The sequence below is a fragment of the Cavia porcellus genome, unplaced genomic scaffold (genome assembly GCF_034190915.1).
Source record: "Cavia porcellus strain 051 isolate PalLab524CR breed Dunkin Hartley unplaced genomic scaffold, mCavPor4.1 scaffold_8, whole genome shotgun sequence".
NCBI classification, from domain to species: Eukaryota; Metazoa; Chordata; class Mammalia; order Rodentia; family Caviidae; genus Cavia; species Cavia porcellus.
Genome location: NW_026947491.1, coordinates 41,613,234 through 41,635,194, shown reverse-complemented (window position 1 = coordinate 41,635,194; position 21,961 = coordinate 41,613,234). Strand labels below are relative to the sequence as shown.

General features: G+C 40.0%; 1 protein-coding gene across 3 annotated transcripts in view; it reads left to right on the top strand.

Moving 5' to 3' along the window:
• Positions 1 to 15,636, top strand: part of Cers5 (ceramide synthase 5) — a 29,870-nt gene extending 14,234 nt beyond the window's left edge. The window contains exons 2-11 of one of the 3 annotated variants that reach the window (XM_063254726.1): positions 3,659 to 3,764; positions 4,519 to 4,649; positions 5,343 to 5,400; positions 6,588 to 6,638; positions 7,519 to 7,611; positions 9,463 to 9,591; positions 10,554 to 10,660; positions 11,831 to 11,987; positions 12,880 to 12,989; positions 14,737 to 15,636. In XM_063254726.1, coding sequence (XP_063110796.1) covers positions 3,659 to 3,764; positions 4,519 to 4,649; positions 5,343 to 5,400; positions 6,588 to 6,638; positions 7,519 to 7,611; positions 9,463 to 9,591; positions 10,554 to 10,660; positions 11,831 to 11,987; positions 12,880 to 12,989; positions 14,737 to 14,848 — 1,054 coding nt within the window. In that variant the 3' untranslated portion in view covers positions 14,849 to 15,636. The remainder of the gene's footprint in view (positions 1 to 3,658; positions 3,765 to 4,518; positions 4,650 to 5,342; positions 5,401 to 6,587; positions 6,639 to 7,518; positions 7,612 to 9,462; positions 9,592 to 10,553; positions 10,661 to 11,830; positions 11,988 to 12,879; positions 12,990 to 14,736) is intronic. The other 2 variants (XM_063254727.1, XM_063254728.1) reach the window with 2 other exon arrangements.
• Positions 15,637 to 21,961: the final 6,325 nt, after the last annotated feature.

Below are 21,961 nucleotides of genomic sequence, written 5' to 3'. Positions count from 1 at the left end.
AAGAAACAAGCTGAGAGTGAAGCTAAAGATAATAGAAAAAATGAAAAATAAATAGCAATAGACAAAATTTCTGATCAAGAAGAGATGGGTTAGCCAGGCACAGCGGCACGCAGTTGTAATCTCAGCACTCCGGGAGTCTGTGACAAGGTCACAAATTCAAGCCCAGCCTGGGCAATTTAACAGTTAGGAAGATCTTGTTTCAAAATAGAAAGGTCTGGGCCTGTATCTCAATGCAGAGATCCTGGGTTCAATCTCCAGTCCGGGGGAGGGGGGCTCTAGTTATGGGGCAAGGATTCATTTTGGGTCAAGTGATTCTGATGCAGGAAGTTAAGGACACTTTCTTCTGTCTCAGATTCTTTTTTTTTTTTTTTCCCTGTCTCAGATTCTTGAGAATCTTGGCTATTTCTGCCTCTTTCCTCCTCTTCCTCTTACTCTATCTGTCACTGCTTTGTCTCGCTACTTTCAGAGTCTCTGTTTTACAGTAGTTTCTTTGGTGATGGCTACTACCTGTTTCCAAGTTGCCCAACATAGTGGGTGCTGAAGTCTTTGCCTTCCATGATCTGTGTTGTTCTACCTCTAGCCTTCCTATACCCTAAATTCATATTTTATGTTGGAGTTTCCCAAAGTGCTCACTTCAGTTCTCTTTTCAGTTTATATTCTATTTTTGTACAATCATATTCATTCCCACAATTTAGCTACCACTCAGTATCCTCATTCATTCATATTCATACTGTTCTCTTTCTTCCTGCACCTCCCTTATGTATCTCACACAAGCCTTTTTTTAAAGTTTTTTTTTTGCCTCCAAGAACTATTTCAGTTTCCTATAGATACTTCATGTTTAGCATGCATAAAATGAATCTGTCATTCCCAGGTATTTGTGTCATTCTCTAATTAGTTGAGAATTAACTAAATAACTAACCTAGTTTCCCAAGTTACTCCAGGCTCACTGACCATCACAAAGAGTCAAAGTCATATCTCAGCATAATTGTCCATTTATGGTACTTGCCATGTTGTACCCATTAAGAAACTAGTTCTAGACTTTGTAATTTACTGGTATATAGCTTACGTCTATCAGTGTCATTACAGCAAATCACAAAAAGAAGTATTAGTATAGCTCCTGTATTTGGTGTGAAAAAACAAAGCAGTACTTGATTTCATCTTAACTAACCCAGACTTAGATACACTGTTGCCATGTATTAAGACTGCAGAGAAAAGGCAGATGGGTAAGTAAGTTGGGGCCTTTAGATGCATCTCCCAAAGTAATAGGGGGGAAGTAGTAGCATTCATAGAGTACTGAACCCCTGCTTAGTCAGACCTTCCAGCAAAGATGAGTCTTCTCTGACAAACTGTTTTAAAACTTGGGTGGCAGATTGATCCTGGAGAAGATAGAAAATCACAAATTATCTTTGTTATTCAGTGTCATCTAAGCACAACAGTTTTTAAGCTGTGGTCTTGAACATTTTGTAATCATTTTAGAAATTAAAATGAGTCCCTGTTGGTGACTTCTAGAAAAAAAATTAAAATGAGAAAAATTAATGTTTATTGATTCACTTTAAAAATAATGAACTAGCCAGGTGTGATGGCGCACACCTTTAATCCCAGCACTCAGGACACTGAGACAGGAGAATCACCATGAGTTTGAAGCCAGCCTGGGCTACAAAATGAGTTCAAGGCCCGCCTGAACTGCATAGCGAGATCTTGTCTCAAAAATTTTTTTAATTAAAAAGTAAAAATAATGTGATGAACATAGTGATGAAATTTTTTTTTTGTCTTTTTCATTTTTATTGGGACCAGGGATCGAACTCACAACCGCATACTTGCAAGGCAGGCGCTTATGCTGCTGAGCTAAATCCCCAGCCCAGTGATGAAAAATTTTATGAAATAAAAGGTTTTTTTGTGGTACTGGGGATCGAATTTACAACCTTGTACTTGCCAGGCAGGCACTTACACTGCTGAGCTAAATCCCCAGCAAAAGTTATTTTTTTGAAAAATAACTTTAAAAATAAAAAAAAGTGAGAAGAGAGACATTATTTTACAGCTTCGTAAATCTTTTTGATACCTAGTAGCTGTGTCCTTATGTAGGTTCAGCAGTCTGTTACATGATATCATAAAACCTGTGGAAAACTCCATGGTACATGTGGCATTACTAGAAAGGTGATTACTAATAATTTGACTTTGTACATCTGCTGAGAGGGGTCCTGGAATTCTCCAGAGGTCTCCATACTGTACTTCCAGAAAGGTGGAGCCAGTAGAAAGAATAATGTCAGGCTATTTGGCACTTGACCAGCGTAGGTATATAGGTTAAAATGCCAGCATTTTGTGTGATGTAGAGTGAATTTTTTCTCGAAAGATCTAATTTTAAATTTCAGTTTATTAAAGTAATTCATTAAATGTATAGCTAAATCTATATACAGAATTTTTTATCAGAAATAAAAGTTCTTTTCCAGTCACATGTCCTTGGAAAGTATAGTTCATGTTGTTGGACAAAATGGATGCTCAATAAGTATCTGTCAAATAAATAAATGTTTTTAAGAGTCTTAAAGCTAGAAGTAGCCAGGTGTGGTGGCACATACCTGTAATCTCAGCAGTCATGAGGCTGAGGCAGGAAGATTGCCTTGAGTTTGAGTCCAGCCTGGAGTACACAGTGAGTTTAAAGACAGCCTGAACTACCTAATGAAACCCTGTCTCAAAAAAACAAAACAAAGCACTGGTACTCATAATTATTCATTTATTCTATTACTGGGACTGTCAGCATCTTTACTTTCATAAAACTACATAAAACTGGGTTTGATGTATACTGAAAGAAACTATACAGATTTTCCTAGAGCTGATGCACAAAAATTTCTGGTTGTGGAAACTAAGATCCTTCTTGAGGAACCAAGGAATAAGTTACTCAGTTTTCAAAGATTTCAAAGTTAGAAATGAATTACATCCAATGATATCATAGAATCTTAGATGGGGAGATCTTAGAAATCATATTATAAGCCCATCATTTAGATGGTGAAATGGAAACCCAAGAGATTAAATGAAATTTATTTGACTGGAATTGAGATCACCCCTCCTAAATTCCTTCTTGCTTTACTTAGGACTTGTGAAAATATAACTGTTTCCATAACCTTTAGGTTAAGCATAGAGATAACTGTGACCCAGGATTATTTATTTATTTTTGGTACATTTTAGATGTATATAATGAACATTCATCATAGGAAATTTGTACCTGTACATAATATAGCTTGCTTCTTTTCTTTCCCATTTCTCCTTCCCTCTTTGCAATCTCAGTCTGCGTTCAGATGGGCCATATTGAGTAGCAAGGATGTTAATATTAGGTTAAAAAAAAACAAACTGAGGTTTGTGGAAATTAAATAACTTGCCCAAGTTCATATATTCAATAAATAGTAGAATAGTGATTTGATCTATGTATATCAGACTGTAAAGCTCAAGATATATGATAAGAGAAACCAGGGAAGAAATGGAAAGAGGACGTATATTCCAGCATTTCTTAAATCAGTTGGTTTTCAAGTGAATCATTGACAAAATCCAGGACCAAATAAAACTGTTTTGGCTCCCAGTCTCTAGTGTTTCCTTCTTTTACTTTACCTAGTGATTCATGTTTAGCAAATCATATTTAGAGTTGACCTTTAGGTTTTCTCTCTTGCAGATTTATTGCCAAACCCTGTGCACTCCATGTTGGCATTGAGGACAGTGGTCCTTATCAGGCCCAACCCAATGCTGTCCTTGAAAGGGTGTTCATATCTATCACAAAGGTAAGTGAGCAGAAAAATAAGAAAATAGGGTGGGAAAGAATAGAGCACATACAAGAGAAAGTAAGGCTATAATGAATAATCTTTCACACTTGAGTTCTCTATATAACTGTAAGGAAAACTTTGGCATCTCAGGGAACTACCTTTGGACCACAGTTGCTAAAATGTCAAGTTTATATAGCTTTGACTTATAGGCTTAGCAGCCACCTCTACCCCTATCTCTCTTTTCTTTTTTGTCTTTTTTGTTTTTGAGGCAGGGTTTCACTGTTTAGTGCAGGCTGACCTTGAACTCATTTATGGAGGCCAGGGTGGCTGCAGTCCTCCTGCCTCAGCCTCCCAAGTGCTGAGATTATTAGGTGGACACCACCACACTGGACTATTTTGGGGTTTTTTTTGTTTTTTTTTTTTTTTTTTTTTGGTACCAGGGATTGAACTCATGACCTCGCATTTGCCAAGCAGGCACTTACACTGCTGAGCTAAACCCCCAGCCCCTATTTTGGTTTTTTGTTATCCTTTTTCACTCAGTTTGAGCTGGAGGAAGACGAACAAATGAGAATGTGGATATATGGGTAAACAATAAAGGTCCCTGAAGTGTGAAATACAATCTTTTCCTTCAAGTGATGTGAGGATAAAACCTGGGAAGATAAACATCACTTGATCTGCTGTGGTTATAACCCTTTGCCATTTATCTAGTCAAGGACATTTAATGAGGGGTTGAAGAGGAAGGGGTCTTCTGACTCTGGTCATACATCTACAGTATCCTGATCAGAAAAGGCTGGAGGGCCTGTCAAAGCAGCTCGATTGGGATGTCCGAAAAATCCAGTGCTGGTTTCGCCATCGGAGGAATCAGGACAAGCCCCCGACGCTCACTAAATTCTGTGAAAGCATGTAGGTGTGGAGAAGGAGGTAGGGGTGAGGAAGAGGGTGGGATACAAGTGAACTGAGGTTTCCTTTTTGGAAATTATTTATATTACTAGGATAACAGTCAGTGAATATAGAAGATGAACTCAATCTGTTGTAAGCAGGAACAAAGAGAACTGTAAAACTAGTTGCTCTTAGTAACTTAGACATACCGCTAAGCTAGCTGTGATTCCATTTTGTTCCTCTTTTCCAAATAGACTGGGAAAGAATTCTTGTAAATCTGCTTACATAGGTAGGAGCTCATGTCCCTATACACTGTTTGAGATGGTACCAGCTTGTTCTAAATTGACATTTTTGAAGGAGCTATATGAGAAATACTATATATTTCAGCCCACTGGGTTTTGCTTTTAACTAATTGGCTTTGGGTTTGGTTTTAACTAATTACCCTCTAGAAACTAAGCAATTTATTAGTTATGGTTGCACAATGAAAAACATTAAGCACTCTGATGAGAATCTGGTATGGAAGAAAAGTTAATTAAATTCAGTGTTACTTGTGGAAATCTATTTTAAACAAGGTTAGCTTTGTAGATAACAGTGTTTGTCCCTGTGGAATGATTTCTCACCAGTAAGAATTTTCTCCCCAAATTGGCTATCTTGATTTCCCTAGCCTCAAAGACTTCGAGTGGACATTTGTCTAACCTCTACACTTTGCCTACCTAGGTGGAGATTCACTTTTTATTTATCTGTATTCTGCTATGGAATTAGATTTCTCTGGTTGGTAAGTTTGAACTTTCCTTGGTCCTCTGATTGGGTTCTAATCATTCTTAGACCCCCAGAGACAAATCTTTAATTTTCACAGATTTTTTCTCTCATTATTCCCAAGCCCTAGTTTATATACTAATAGATTGTCTTCTGTCTGACTCTTGATTTCATTAAGTAAGTTTATGAGCCTGTTTCTCTCCTAAATAGTATTGATAATGATAACAATAATTAAATCAGAATACTGCTTAATGATTTACAAAGCACTTGACAAAACTTGTTTTTTTTTGAGAAAAATTGAATCAGTAACTCTAATGTGAGTGGAAATGATATTATTTCTACTTTCAGCAAATCATCAAAGAAGAGTTTGAATCTTTTTGATTTTTTTGTTGTTGTTACTTGCTGTTTGCTTTTTGTTTTGTTTTGCTTTTTGAGGCAGGGTCTTGCTGTGTAGTCTAGACTGGCCTCGAACTCATGGCGGTCTTCCTGCCTCAGCCTCTTAAGTGCTGGGATTGCAGGCATGTGCCACCATGTCCAGCATTAATTCTGATTACATTTTTCCCCGTACCACACTTTTTCCCTAGATGGCATAATCATGGACAAAGTGCGGCTGTGGTGCTTTCACTACAGAGCCTATAGACATTATTGAAAGGATAAGACAGTATTGTGAACAGTTTGATGGTAAATTTAACAGCATGGATGAAATGAACAAACTTCTTAAGAAGGTGTAATTGTGGAGATGATTACTTTTGAGCCTAGCATCTCTTCTTGGTTATTAGATGGAGTCCTTGTCTTCTCTCCCAGTACTTGCATTGCAGAGGTGATGTTTCTGAAACTATCCTGCATCTGTTCTTGCTCTTCTTCTCTGCAAACCATGGCTTTCCTATTTCTAATATTGCTTTCTTGTAGAAGGGAAATCTAGCTATTTATTGATCCTTTAGGAATCCCTAAAATCTATCAAAGGGGATTCTTTAGTCTTTTTATCTTTCTTATGCCCCTATCCTGGAGAGAAGAGGATTAGTTATACAAGATAGATCTTTTTTTTTTTTTTTTTTTTTAATGGTGCTGGGGATCAAACTCATAACCTTGCACTTGCCAGGCAGACACTTGTGCCACTGAGCCAACTCCCTGGCCCTACAAGGGAGATCTTGAAGCAAGCTATGTGAGAATCCTGAAGGCTAATCTGAATTAATGTTTTTTTCTTAGTCTCCTTGGTTCTGGGACACCCGACAGTGCTGGCATAATTATCCATTTCAGGTAGGATCTAAGCCATTTCATGATGCCCCTTGTATGTGTGTGAGGCAGGACGGGTGAGAGTGCATTGTCAGTCCAAGACAGGTGGCACATTTTCCTGATGTTCTTGAGGATTAGGGGCTGAGTCTCTTTGAATCATGTATGTAGGGTGTCTATTTCTAGGGCCTCCACAGCAGTTACATATTCACTCCATAGCAGTGAAATCCATTGAGCTTTTTAGTCCCAGCCTCTTCCATTGTATATCCATTTGCTGGTACTTAAAGGGGTGCTTTCGGTTCAGTTGTCTTTTTTGTACAAGGGCTACTTGGAATCCCCGTAAGAGCATCTTGGTTCTCTGTTCATTCCCCAGGAGGGAAAAGGGGCACTGTAGTTTTACTCTGTATTAGAAAAATGTCTATGTTCGTGGAGTACTAAAAAGAAGGGAAGCCCTGCTCATTTAATCCCCTGGAAAACACTAATTGCTCAGAATTCTAAGCACACCATTTTGATTTTGTTATATGTGTGTCAACCTTATCACTAAAAGCAAAGAGTTAAAGACATGTATGTGGAGGGGCAGAATGAAAGGGTTTAAGTTTCCATACCAATACAAAATCTTTTATATCTGTTTCAGATTTTAGGAGATGATAGGGAAGAAAGATTTCAGTAATTTGGAATATAGTAGTTATACTCCAAGACAGAAAGTTGCAGAGATAAAATTCACCTTTGATAGCTGCATTTGGGGCTGGGGATTTAGCTCAGCGGCATAAGCACCTTCCTTGCAAGTATGCGGTCGTGAGTTCGATCCCTGGTACCAATAAAAAGGAAAAAGACAAAAAAAAAAAAAAAAAAGAGAGATAGCTGCATTTGATAGCTGGTATTCTAACTTGTATTTTCTCTCTTGCAGCCTCTCTCAAAAGAGCTTTATTACTATTATATCATGGAACTGGCCTTCTATTGGTCTCTTATGTTTTCTCAATTTATAGACATTAAAAGAAAGGTAAGGACTTTGGTTTCCTCAACTTCTTTGTCGCATCATTACTGCCATTGTAATAGATTATTTTCCCTGACTGGAACCACAAAAGGAGGGTATGCGTGTGGTGGAACTATAAGTTTTTTGTCATGTTCCAAGAAATTAGACTTAACAAATGATAAAATATATTTCAGATGTTTACAGCAGCACAGGATGAGAACAATGAACTAAGATACTCTTATTATTCTCCCATGTTCTTATATATCTGAAACTCAGGAAGGTAGAACTTGGAGTCAAGACGTGATTTGGAAAAGGCTTGATTTCAGAAAAGTTAGATTTTTTAATTGTTACTGTTCTGTTTTGTTTCATGTCTCTCTTCCCTCCTCTGCTTCCTTCCTCATCCCTCAATCTCCCTTTTTGGTTACTGTGCTTTCTCAGAGAATGTCAACTGGAAGGGATTTTAAATAATATATTCTCTTGCTATTATTCAGAAATAATGATTCAGAAAACCAAGCTGACATGCCCACATATTGATAGAGTTGGAAATGATTGAGTTTATATAACCAGACAGAACCACTTTTTCACTGGTGTGTAACTGACATTAGGTGCTTCCAATAGCTCTACCCCCAAGTCGTGTGCCTTTGGTGAGGAAAACCAGGGTTAGCATTATAGGATTGGGTTGAAACTAATTTAGGTTAGTGTTGTCTAACATAGAAACTTGATACTCTTAATCCCAGTTTTTCACTTTCCTATGGTCAAGACACACAGGTCCCCTTATTAAACATTTTATTTTAATATATGACATTAAAAGATTGCTATATGTATGCGTGTGTGTGTGTGTGTGTTGAAACACAATAGAAGTTCAGTGTGGTAGTGTATGCCTCCAGTCCCAGCACCCAGAAGCCTAAGGCGGGAAGATCACTGCAAATTCAAGGCCAGTCAGGGCTACAGTGAGTTCAAAGCTAGCCTGAACTATGTAGAAAGATCTTGTCTAATAAAAAATAGGTAATACTTATGAACCCATAACCTCAAGAACTAGAACATCAGCCAGGAATGGTGATGCACGCCTGTAATCCTAGCACCTTGAGAGGTTAAGACAAGAGAAACACGAGTTCAAGTCAATCTGGGCAATTTAGCAAGACTGTCTCAGAATAAAAACTGGCTGCCATGTAACTGTGCTAAGGCCCAGAGTTCAATACCCAGTACGAAAATTTAAAAAGCAAGAACCAGAATATTACTAATAACATTGTATCAGTAGATTTTTTTGTCCTTGTTTCACTGACTCCTATTTACTGGCCTCCTCCTCCTCTGTCCTCTGTGCTAAAAAGTATTAGCTATGGGCTGGGGATTTAGCTCAGCGGTATAAGCACCTGCCTGGCAAGCGTGAGGTCATGAGTTCAATCACCGGTACCACACACAAAAAAAAGTATTAGCTATGTCTGATGACTCAAGTGTTTAAAAATTTTCTCTAGTCTAACTTACACATTTGAACCCAAGAGGAAATAGAGCCTTAAATGTGAAAGCAGGAAGTACTTAGAGTAAGGTGGATTGTTTAGCTAATAAGCATTTCTCGAAACTTTTTTGAAAGAGTTTGCCCTTACCCCTCCACAAACCTTCTTTCTGTTAGTGCCCTTTGATAGAAATGTCTTTAATTAAAGCAGAAGAGTCTTAGAAATATCTAAGGCTTGTGTGTCCCATTGCTACCTGGGAAATTACTTTCAAAGGTCAGCTCAGTATCGATACCATTTTTTGTCCTACGCTATGTTAACCTAGACTGCGGTTGGTCTCTGATACGGGAATTCTGGGTAAAAACACTAGGCAACTCCCTAAGAGAAGGTCTAAACTGTATGGGACATCTGTGTTTTCTTCCTTCCTTAGGACTTCCTGATCATGTTTGTGCATCACTTGGCCACCATTGGGCTTATCACCTTCTCCTACATCAACAACATGGTTCGGGTTGGAACTCTGGTCCTTTGTCTACATGATGCCTCAGACTTCTTGCTAGAAGTAAGAACCTAACCCCTCTTTCCTTATTATTTTTCTTTTTGGTGTGGGAATCCCAACTCAGGACCTTGCGCTTGTCAGGCAGACACTGTGCCATTGAGCTAAATCCCAGCCCCTCCTCATTCTTTCCTTTCCCTCTCCCTTACAAGGAAACCCTTCCTGGACCTCATCATGTTCCGGTGGGATTTACATTTGTAATCATAGGGGAAAGTTGTGGATTCTAATCAATTCCAGCCTACCACTTCCTGGGCAATCCATGGCTAGAATGAAGACACTCAGGCATATTTGTAGTTGTGGGGAGCCAAGTAGGTCCTAAGTCTAGCTAGAACCATGGCTAACGAAAACAGAACCAGGGTTTTACTAATTTGTGAAGAGGGGAGTGGCTTTGGGATGAGGACTGAGAGAAAGACAAGAAGTACTTGAGTGCTGTGAGCTAGGCAGGTAGGAGGCCTGAAATTACCTCTGCAATATGCAGAGAAAGATATACAAAAAGAGTAATCTGCATAACACAGACTAAGTAAGTATCTCGGATTTAGGGTCCGTTGCTTGTTACTTCAGCTCTGATTTGTAATCTTAATGCGTGATATGTCAGTCTCTTTCTGGAGGCTTAATCCCAGCCATCTTCACCTAGCTCATACATACTAGTTGGGAGTTATAGGCAGGGCAGTAAGGCCTGTCCATTGTTTCAAAGACTACACATCAACACCTCTGCTAGACCCATTTGTGTCGCTTAAAGCCAGTTGAGGGGATAAAGAAATATCCTAGCCAGCTCTGTACATACCAATACATGAAAATAGGGCCAGGTTAGCCAAAATGGGGACAGATGCTCTTCTTTCAAGGAGAGCTGTCCTGGTGGTCCTCCACACCTGTCCCTTTCTCTTCTTTTCTCTTCTTTTCTCTTCTCTCCTTTTTTCTTTTCTTTCTACAGGAGAACTTCTTCCCAACTCAATTCTTCTTTTGTCCAGGCTGCCAAGCTGGCCAATTATGCCAAGTATCAGCGGCTCTGTGACACCCTTTTTGTGATCTTCGCTGCTGTTTTTATGGTCACTCGTCTAGGAATCTATCCATTCTGGTAAGTGCTAGCCAGGGCTATAAAGCTGTAGTAGGTATTTACTAACACCTTTTTCCCAATTCAACTTTTGTTTTGTTCTTGCCAATGGAACATTAAAAACCCTGTTGCCCTGCTTTTTCCTTGTTTGTTTTCATTTTGGTCTGTATTATGTTTTTTGCTCACTTCTGCCTGAACTACATAGCAAGACCCTGTCTCAAAAAACAAACTAAAAGAAGTTTATTGATACATATTAGTTACACATAATGATCACATTCATCATAGGTAATTTGTACCTGTACTAATATTGACTCTTTTTTTTTTTTTTTACACTTTTGGTTTCTCACACCAGAAAAACAATGCCCTATTTACATGTGTGTGTCTGATTTATTTCACCTAGGAGTGTGGCCTCACAGTCCATCCACTTAGCAAGAAATATCTTAAGTCTATCCTTCTTTATGGCAGAATAATACTCCATTGTATAAAAAAACCACATCTTCTTTATCCATTCATCAGTTGATTGCCCTGCTTTTTCCTTGGACTAAGCTGAACCTTTGTGAACTCTCACAGAACGTTAGCTGCCCATCCCAGAGGTGACACTTTTCTTGCTTGTGTCCTTGCTTTGTATCTTTTTTCCCATCCTAATCAACACATGCCCTCACCTTTTCACTTTTGCATTCACTGCCTTATGGTACAAAATCAGGGACTATGGGTTAGAGATTTTGGTTAGCCAGAAACAGTCAGCAGCCTACCAATCACTGTATGCTTGCGGATCTAAATTATTACTGGGATCATAATCTGCTGTTTGAATTCTGTGAAACTGTATGTTTGAAGTGATTAATAGTGTGACATATTTCATCAGTTCCTAAAATTTATATTTCTTTCTCTATCCCTAAATATAGAAAACTCTAAAGCCTTATCTCTGTGTTCTTTTTAAAATTTTTTTTTTCTTTTTTGGTATGGGGAATCAAACTCAGGATCCTACACTTGCCAGGCAGGCACTTGTGCTGCTGAGCTGTATATCCCCAGCTCGTCTTTGTATTCTTTTCTCAGTGTAGATTAGTATCATTGGAGTTTTAACTAGTATAAGGTGTGAGGAGAAACGACCAGGGCTGTGTGTCCAAGGGAATTTAGCTTCATCCTGGTCTGCCTCACTCTGACTTTAAAATGTGACTGTTGGCTTCTCTCTTCTAGGGTTCTGAACTCGACCCTCTTTGAGAGTTGGGAGATAATTGGGCCTTACCCTTCCTGGTGGTTCTTCAATGGCCTTCTCCTGATCCTACAGCTTCTGCACATCATCTGGTCCTATCTAATTGCACGAATTGCTTTCAAAGCCTTGCTCCGGGGAAAGGTGAGAATGAAGAATGGCTTCTTTCCTAGGGCTTGGGGAAAGACGAGTACTGTTAACAGACCTCCTCTCCATTCAACCTGGTGAGCCCCTGCTATCCAGGCAGGCCCAGCAAAGGTATAGGGCTCTGAAGTTCTTGCCTTGACTGTGCCTTTTAAGATGTACCTTGGATGCAAAAGGCAGAATATAGTACTTTCTTCCTGTCTGTTAAGAATGGCTGTTATTAGCTGGGCATGGTGGCATATGGCTATAATCCCAGCATTTGAGAAGTTGAGGCAGAGGATCGCCTTGAGTTCAAGGCCAGCGTGGGCTATGTTATGAGTTCAAAACCAATCTGAGCTACATAGACCTAAGATTTTAGCTGTTTGCAATGGCCACACCTACAATCCCAGCCCTGAGGGAAGATTATAAATTCGAGTCCTACCTGGGCAGTTTAGTGAGATCTTGTCTCAAAATATAAAATGAAAAGTTTTAAAGATAGCCTTAACCATTTTCTGCTCTTAATTTTCTCCTTTAGTGGGCATTATATTTTAGCATGGAAACCTTTTTTTTTTTTACTCCCTCCATACTGGGGATCAAATCTAGGGCCTTATGCATGCTAGGCAAATGCTCTACCACTGATCTACACCCCTGTCCCTGAAAGACACCTTTTAATGATATAATTCAAATAGAATTTTTCAGTTCTGAAGAAGCCAGGCTGATGAGCTGAAGAGCCCTCAGTGATCCCAGGTTGATGGGTCTCTGCTGGAGGAGGTGTTGGTTCTCAGATCTGCTGATGATCTCATGTGTAGTGCTCCCTATAGTCACTTTCACAACTGGCTCATTGTGCCCGCCCGCACTTCTCACTGGAGCTACTGGACTTCTCTGTTCTCTCCTGCTTTTCTTTCCTGACCAGGTGACCTACCCAAGAAGAATTAGACCCAGACTCTATATTCTTCACTCTTTTCTCACCTCCTTCCTTTTTTCTATGCCTGGTGGAAGCTTGGACAGGCTCATCTCTCGCATGTAAGTGTTATCTGTGCTTCTAGTATTCGGGGAAGCGTGTCTGTCTAAACATGTTTCTCTTCTTTCCTGCTGTCCTGTCTGCTGCTCTGTTTGTCTGGGGGCTTTGCCGTCTGTCCCGACCTTATGGAGCCTTTGTTGATTGGAACTGAAGTTGCCAGATTCTTTTCCTAAATTAAGGCAACAGTTAAATCCGTACCTACCTACCTACCTTCCTTCCTTCCTTCCTTTCTTCCTTGTTCATTAGTTTCTGATCTTCTCTTTACCTGGGCTCTAGAATCACTCTGCCCTCTGGCAGAAATTTCCTAAATACGAGGTAATAAATTCACTATCTGGGTTCAGAAGTCAAGTGACTACAATATACTGTGGAATCACAACTAATCCAAAGCACATGTCCATCACTTTGGCAACAGCAGTGGTAGCTTTGTTCCTTTTTATTTCTCCCTCTACTGTTTTAATAGCACACATTATCCTTCAGTTCCAGAGGTTAGAAGTCTGTTACAGTCTCACTACCTTTTTCTCCTTTATGTTTATGATCCAGGTAGAGAATTTAAAATAGTTTGCTTGATATGCAGGATTGTTTGGATTGGGAAATACTGTTGTTATCCAAGCTCTTCACTTGAAGATACAAATATTTAGGGGATGTAGTTCAGTGGCACAGTGCCTGCCTGGCAAGCATGAGGCCCTGAATTCAGTTCCCTGTACCAAGAAAGACAAAAACAAAAACCCTGAAGAAAAGCTCAGGGTAGAAGGTAAAGATTCGCAGATGCTAACATAATTGGTGCTAGGATTTTATCTTCTTACTGACTGCAAATCAGTTCTTATTTTTATGATACCGTGTATCTGAGCATGCTAAAGTTTCATCAGAGAGTAATTCTGCTATTTGAAGATGTGGTGACATGCACCTGTAATCCCAGCACCTAAGAGCCTGAGACAGGAGGTTCGCTGTGAGTTAGAGGACAGCCTGGACTACAATACTGAGATTACCCTGTGTCAAACAAATGAAAGGGAGAGATTAGGAACTGATGTCATAGACTAATGATAGTGGAGTCCAGGAATAGTAGTACTGCTTTAAAAATTAAGAAACGAAGGGGCTGGGGATTTAGCTCAGCGGCATAAGCGCCTGCCTTATAAGCAGGCAGTCGTGAGTTCGATCCCTGGTACCAATAAAAAGGAAAAAGACAAAAAAAAAAAAAAAAAAGAAACGGGCTGGGGATTTAGTTCAGTGGCATAAGTGCCTGCCTTGCAAGTGCGCAGTTGTGAGTTTGATCCCCAGTACCGATTAAAATAAAAGATTAAGAAACAAAAAAGTCTGTTATGGATCAGCTTTAGGGATACAGCAAAACTCAGGATGACCAGTGTGGATAAATGCATTGTCCACAGCCGTCAGGAGATAGAAGTAATCAGTTGCCAGTCATATGTGTTGGCCTTCCCTGCTGTTTGAGGTAAGAGGGGAAAAGACTAGTTTCTCTCAAACCTAAACCAAGGCTTGGTGAATGATGTCAGTTTTCTTCTGCTTCTTCTGAAAGATAAACCCCTCTACCAATTTGGCTTCTGTTCCATAAAGAACAAGACAAGAGAAAAAATAGAGAGCAGGCAAAGGATATTCATAAGAGTAGCCACGGTCACCAAAAAGTAGAACAAAGTGGAACAGTACACAAATATGGGCGCCATGAGCTTAGTCTGTCTTCTCAATCTCTCAAGAAGAGTTCTGTTCTCACTTTCCTGCTGGTGGTTCCATTTCCCCCAGGTGGCTAAGGACGATCGCAGCGATGTGGAGAGCAGCTCAGAGGAAGAAGATGCAGCTCTCAGTCCTAAAAGCCTCTCTAGCAACAGCTCCAGCAATGGTGCCAACTGGGTAAATGGGCACATGGGAGGCAGCTGCTGGGCTGAAGAGTAAAGTGGTTGGCGTGGGGACTTCTGCAGACATGGACTTACAGGCTGCTGACAACCTCCTCCTTTGGACCTCCCCACATCTACACTACTGTGACCAAAGGGACTGCAAGGCACCGAGGAGAATCAAAGAAACAAATATTTTCACTTTTTTTTTTAGCTCTGCCATTTTGTATTTAATATCCTCCAGATCCTTTCAGTAATGTTATTTGCTCTGTGTGTGTTTGTGTTGTGTGTGTGTTCGTGTGTACATATGTGCATATGCATGAGTTCCATTGCCTGGGTTGGGGCACAATTCTGTACTGGAGCCACTAGGCCGTCCGTGTCTGAACCTTTTGAACCCCCTTCAATCCCAGATTTGGCTGCAGCTTGAACTGTGCTGTCTCTGGGCTCTTTCCCCCCTTGTGGCCCATGGCTCTTGAGACTCAATTCCTAGAGCATCTGAACGAAGCAGCAAGGTTTCTGCATTGTTCATTTTTGGGGCAGGGACTATTTAACATGATGAAATTGTATAGAAATAGGAGCCTTGGGTGGATGGCCAGAATTGCTGTGGTCCTTCGCTAGATCCCCTTCCTACCACCCAACAGTGACAGGGACAACTACTGATGCCCTGCTCTTTACTCGATGGTACGCAGGGAGGGCCGGGGGGAGTGGGAGAGCTGGGGGTTGGAGGAGAACAACAGCCACTGGGTGTGCTGTTAATGGTTTTATGCTATTGTTTACTCTTCTGTGATTAAAGTGCTTCAACCCTCTTCCACTTTTGTCCCAGCTTTTCAGTGACTCTGCCCCTAATTCTGTGAATTCAGCTAATTAAGAATTTTTCTGCCAGGTATGGCAGTGCCTATAATCCCAGCACTCTGGGAAGCATCGGCAGGGAGATTGAAAGTTGGCAATTTAATAAGACTCTAGCTCAAAAAAATATTTTTTTTTAAGAGCTGGACACGTGGGCCAAGGCTTTAGCTCAGTGGCATAAGCACCTGCCTGGCAAGTGTGAGGTCGTGAGTTCAATCTCTGGTACCAAAAAAAAAAAAAGAGCTGGACATGTGTCTCAGTGCAAATCCCCTGGGTTCAGTCCCCTGTCCCACAAATAATACTACTAATAATAAAATGTCTAGATCTGGTTCTCAGGACTTGAACAAATTTTTCTTTTCCATGCATGATGGTATTGACCAAGAGAGCCTACATTTCAGGGCTTTAGGTTTTATGCTTTTTTTTTTTTTTTTTTTTTTTTGTCTTTTTCTTATGCCACTGAGCTAAATCCCCAGCCCCAGGGCTTTAGGTTTTAAGAAAAGGTTAACATATTTAATGGGATCACAAAAACAGTGCTGAGCAGATAAAAGCATTTATATAGCAAAACTAACAAAGACTTTGGTGAAAACTAACACACCTTTAGTTAGGTATCTGTATTTCTCACCTTACTTATTGTAGAGACTGCCAGTTAACAAGGTTGTAAGCAGATATTGTCTCCTTTGTGATTTTGTCTTTCAACTCAGAGAAGCATTCATCCTAATACAGATTTTTTGCTAGTGAGGCCTTGGCAAAATTACCAAATGCAGTATTCATCTCCAGAGTAATTTTCCATTTAGTGCATTTTTAGATTACAAAAATATTTCTAGCCACGGTATACCTGGTAGTCCCAGTGCTTAGGAGGTGAAGGCAGGTGAGGACAGAGTTTGAAGCCAACCTGGACTACATAGGGAGGCTGTGTCTCAAAAAACAAAAGCCAAAGAAAATAAAAATATCTGCATGCTTTGGAGACTTTAGGACATATGGACATTATGTCATAGAAATGGCTAAAAATGGAAAGAAACAAATTATGCTAAGGACAAGATCCTCACCTGGTGTTCATTGACTTTACAGGAAAGTGACCCGCTTATGTTGCTGAGAATAGATTTTAAAAAGATTTACTGGGGCTGGGGATTTAGCTCAGCGGCATAAGCACCTGCCAGCAGGCGGTCGTGAGTTCAATCCCTGGTACAGATAAAAAAAAAAAAAAAAAAAAAGATTTACTGTTAGCATGGTAAAATTAATCATTTGATGAAAGCTAATCAGGAATACTAAAAGGTGTTATATTTAGTTCATCAGTTGCCATATTGTGGAATACACCAATTGTAAAACATGAGTGAAAATGCTTTTGAAAGGCAAAGTATCTCTTTTGCCTTTTGGAATTTGAACAGTTACTTTGTTAATATAGTGTGTTGGTTGGACTGGTGAACCTGGCAAAAGATACAACCAATGGATATGATAGTTTTTTTTTTTTTTTTTAGTTTTGGGACAGTGTCTCACTTTGTAGTGCAGGCTGGCCTTGAACTCACTATGTAGCCCAGGAGGGCCTCTTAATGACAGCAGTCCTCCTGTCTCAGCCTCTTGAGCCTCTCAGCTTGGCTTACAGGATATAGTAATTCTTTTTATTGATACATGTTTTTAGTACATTCTTGGTTACATTCTTTATGGGGAGTTGGTACGTGTATATATAACAAACAATTCTTTTTTTTATTTACTTCCCCTACCCTCTTCATTGCTTGGTCACTTTTCCTTTTGCAAAAGACCTATCTCCCTATTTCTGCTATCTTTTGATTTTGCTTTTACATTTCAGGTTTCTCATTAAGACAAACCATATAATATTTAAGTGCATGTGATTTATTTCACTTAATATTATGGTCTCAAAAAAAAATACATGGTCTCAAAGTGACCATTTTCTTACAGTTGACTCAAGTTTATACTTCTTTATGGCAGAGGAATACTCCAATGTATATGAATGCCACATTTTCTTTATCGTTCATCTGTTGATGGACATACAGGTCACTTCCAAGGTATAGTTAGTATGAGTTGTGCTGCTATAAACATGGGTATGGGTATATCCCTGTAACATGATAATCTTTAAATCTTCTGGGAAGATGCCCAGGAGAATGGTTGAGTCAAATGGAATTTCTAGTGTTAGTTTTCTGCGGAATCTCCATACTGATTTCCACAGTGGTTGTACTAGTTTACATTCCCACTAACACTGTTGAGGGGTTCCTTTTCCCCCTGCAGCTTCTCCAGCATTTGTTTTATTTGATTTCTTGAAGCTGGCCATTCTTTCTGGAGTAAGGTGGCATCTAAGTGTTTGTTGTTGTTTGTTTTAGTTTTTTGAAACAGTGTCTTACTATACAGTCCAGGCTGGTCTCATAGCCCAGCTCACCATGTGGCCCAGGTTGGCCTCAATCTTACAGTGGTCCCCCTTCCTAGCCTTCCGAGTGCCGGATTACAGCCATGTGCCACCACGCCTAGCTTTAGTGTTGTTTTCATTTGTATTTCTCCTATGGCCAGAGGTGTTGAACATTTTTTCATGTATTTCTTAGTAATTTCTATTTCTAAGGAGTATCTTATTTTGGGAGGACTAAGCTTTTGAGTTCCTTATATATTCTAAACATTATGACTCAGGAATAGCTGGCAAATTGGGGGAGTGGGGTTTCAGACAGGGTCTTGATATGTAGCCCAGGATGGCCTCAAACTCATATGATCCTCCTGCCACAGCCTCCTGAGTGCTGATATTACAGGTATGCACCACCATATCCAGCAAAAAAACTTTAAGGTATATAGTGTTTTTTAAAGTAGCCAGTATAGCCAGGGATTTACCTCAACAGCATAAGCGCCTGCCTGGCAAACAAGAGGTCATGAGTTTGATCCCCAGTACCAAAATAAACAAAGTAGCCAATACATAGCTTTTATTACAGTCAGGCACTGTATCGAAGACATGTAATAAAGATGAAGCAAAAAGGGTTAACCTGCTAAAGATCAAACAACCATTAAGGAGTCAAGCCCATTGTCTGTCCTGTACCATCACTTTCCAAGATTTCCTGAGAGGAAGAACAGATATGGAAGAAACTCTCAGCCAGATGCACAGGCTGGGGATGGTTCACCTTGGGTCAGAACTAGGCTCCTGTTCTAAGAAGGAACTGTATGCGCCTGGTGGAATGGAGGAGAGCCAGAGTGCCTGGGGTTTTGAGCACAGAAGGGGAGCTGATAGTGTTATTGTTGCTGCAAGACTGTCCTCAGGCCAGTTTCACATATGGCCTGGAAAGGTTTCATGCTTGAGGAAAGCCCCACATTATTAGTGGGTGAGTTAGATACAGACTCACATTCTCTCCACCTGAGAACTAGGACTCTGTAAGAGAAATCGGACATTACGTCTCCAGTGAACATAAGAGTCATTTATTGGGAAAGAAGTTGTATAATGCTTTACTACTTAAAAACTAACTTCATATCCACCCATAAGTGAACTTGAAAACACTTTGGTAAAAATAGAGCTCATTATCCCCATTTTACAAGTCAGTGCTGTGATTATTACTGTTTGTTACAACAAACCACCCTAAAGCATAGTAGTTTAAAAAGACAATTTATTAATTTTGTTTATGGTTTTGTTGATTGAGCTGGGTCTCATGTGGCTGTAGTCAGATCCCAGCTGGGGGACTGGATGGCCACATATATAATTTTTTTCTTTTTTTTTTTGGTACTGGGGATCAAACTCACAACTATGCACTTGCAAGGCAGGCACTTATGCAGCTGAGCTAAATCCCCAGCCCCCCCACATATATAATTTATAGCAGGCTTTTTATTTTTATTGAGTGTTAGGAATTGAACTTAAGACCTAATACACACACTAAGCAAGGGCTCTACCACTGAACTACACCCTAGTCTGACTTCTATATTTTATTGATAAAATAGTCCCAGCAACTCCCAGATTCAAGGAGATGAAAGTGGCAAGGTCACTATAGAAATCTTTGAAAAATTCACTCTACCTCAACAAGAAAACCAAGTCTCAGAAGTTGTTTAAAAAATAATCTGGGCATGGTAGTGCATGCCTATAATTCTGGCTACTTAGCTGAGGAAGGAAGAAATCACAAGTTTGAGGCCAGCCTGGGAAATTTAATGAGAACTTATCTCAAAAAATAAAAAGTGCTGGAGATGCAGCTCAATGGTAGGGGAGCATTCCTGTGTTTAATCCCCAGTATCAGAAATTTTAAAATAGATCAGGTTATTCTTTGTATATCATGTACTTTCCACATTACCCTAATCCTAAAACAATGATGTAGGTAAATGGATGACAGTGTTTTCAGACAGACTCACTATGTGGCCTGAGCTGACCTCAAAATCAGCAGCAGTCTTCCTGCCCCAGCCTCCTGAGTGCTGAGATGACAGGTGGGTGTTACCACACCTGGCTAAGATTACAGTATTTTGAATTTAAAGCAAACTCATTAGACTTTAGATCCAGTATTCATGCAAGGAAATAGTTTCTATTCAATAATAACTGCCTATTATGATGGGCACTGTGACAAGAACAAAGGACATAAAAGTGAACAAAAGGGTCAGGTTTAGCTCAGCAGCATAAGCACCTGCCTGGCACAGGTCATGAGTTCGACAAAAAAAACCAAGATCTGGTTTCTGTGCTTAAAGAACTCATAATCCAATAAGCAAAATAAATATATAAATTAAAATCTTCTGAATTGTTCTTAGCAAGGTAGAAAACTTGAAAGGCGTGAGCCACATTAAAGATGAATCATTTTGCCAGGCAGACAAGGAATGGTATCTCTACAGAAAGGAGATTACATGAAAGATACTAGTTCTTGCTTTAATGCAGATAGAAACAGATAATCCAAGTACTGTGGTTTTGTTTGTTTGAATGCTTAGCTGAGATTTCAAGAAAGAAATGAGAAGGAACTGAAAACTAGAGCAAATGGCAAAACAGCCAGTGCAGTTCCTGGGAGAAAAGGGAAGGTATTTAAGGGCCTGGGTTTAAATACTGCCAGATAAAACCGACTCCATGCAAGAATAACAGGCTAAACTATCAAAAATCCACAAGAGTTGGGGCTGGGGATTTAGCTCAGCGGCATAAGCACCTGCCTTGCAAGCAGGCGGTGGTGAGTTCGATCCCCAGTACCAATAAAAAGACAAAAAAAAAAAAAAAAAATCCACAGTTGGGGCCAGGGATTTAGCACAGCGGCACCTGCCTGGCAAGCACATCATGAGTTCGATACCCAGTACCCCTTACCAAAAAAAAAAGTTGACAGAAACAAAAAGTGGGAGAATTTGAGTGTCTGGGCTTGTGGAGGCAGAGACTGAAGAATTCTAGATGTTGGCTCTGACCGCGTATGAACCTTCACATCCTGTGTGATCTAGGAACTGTCACCATGCCTTACCCATCTCAGGTAAGAAATTGGTCTCTGAGAAACCACTAACAAAGTGCAGAAACAACCCACAGTCTGAGATTGTTTTTGCTAGCTGTTCCTCAGACAAACTACTATAGAATATATAAAGAACTTGAAGTCATACCCCCCTCCCCCGTATTTAAAGACCCAATGCAAAAGTGGGCATCTGAAATAGACACTTCTCAGATGAAGTAGAAACAGGATGGGCTGGGGATTAGCTTAACAGCATAAGTGCCTGCCTGGCAATGGCAAGATCATGAGTCTGATCCCCAGTACAAAAAAAAAAAAAAAAAAAAAAAAGGGAAATAACTATATGAAGAAAATTGTTCAACATCATTGATTGTCGAAGAGATGCAAATTAAAACAACACTGAGATTCCACATCCAAAAAGAATGGCTATTATCAAGAAATCAGTAGCAGGCTGGCAGGGCTGTGGGGGAAAAGGAACCCTTCTCCACTGTTCTCCTTCTTGGTATGATGCATCCTACCACAGTGATATATGCACAGCCATGTTTAGAGTGTCACAGTTTGTAGTAGCTAAAGTTGGAAACAACCCAAATGCCCATCAACCCGTGAATGGATAAAGATGTGGGGTTGTTGTTTTTATCCAAAACAGTACTACTCTGCCATAAAGGATAAGCTTGGGCTGGGGAAATAGCTCAGTGGCACAGGGCCTGCCTGGCAAGTGTGAAATCACGAATTCAATCCCCAGTATTCCTCCCCGCAAAAAAGCTTGAGACATTTCTAGCTAAATAGATGCCCCTTGAGGCCATACTTTTAAGTGAAATAAATTGGACGCATGTAAATACTGCATTGTAGAGCCAGGCATGGTGGCACACACCTATAATCCCAGCCCTCAGGAAACTGAGGCAGGAGGAACACTTCCAGCCTAGG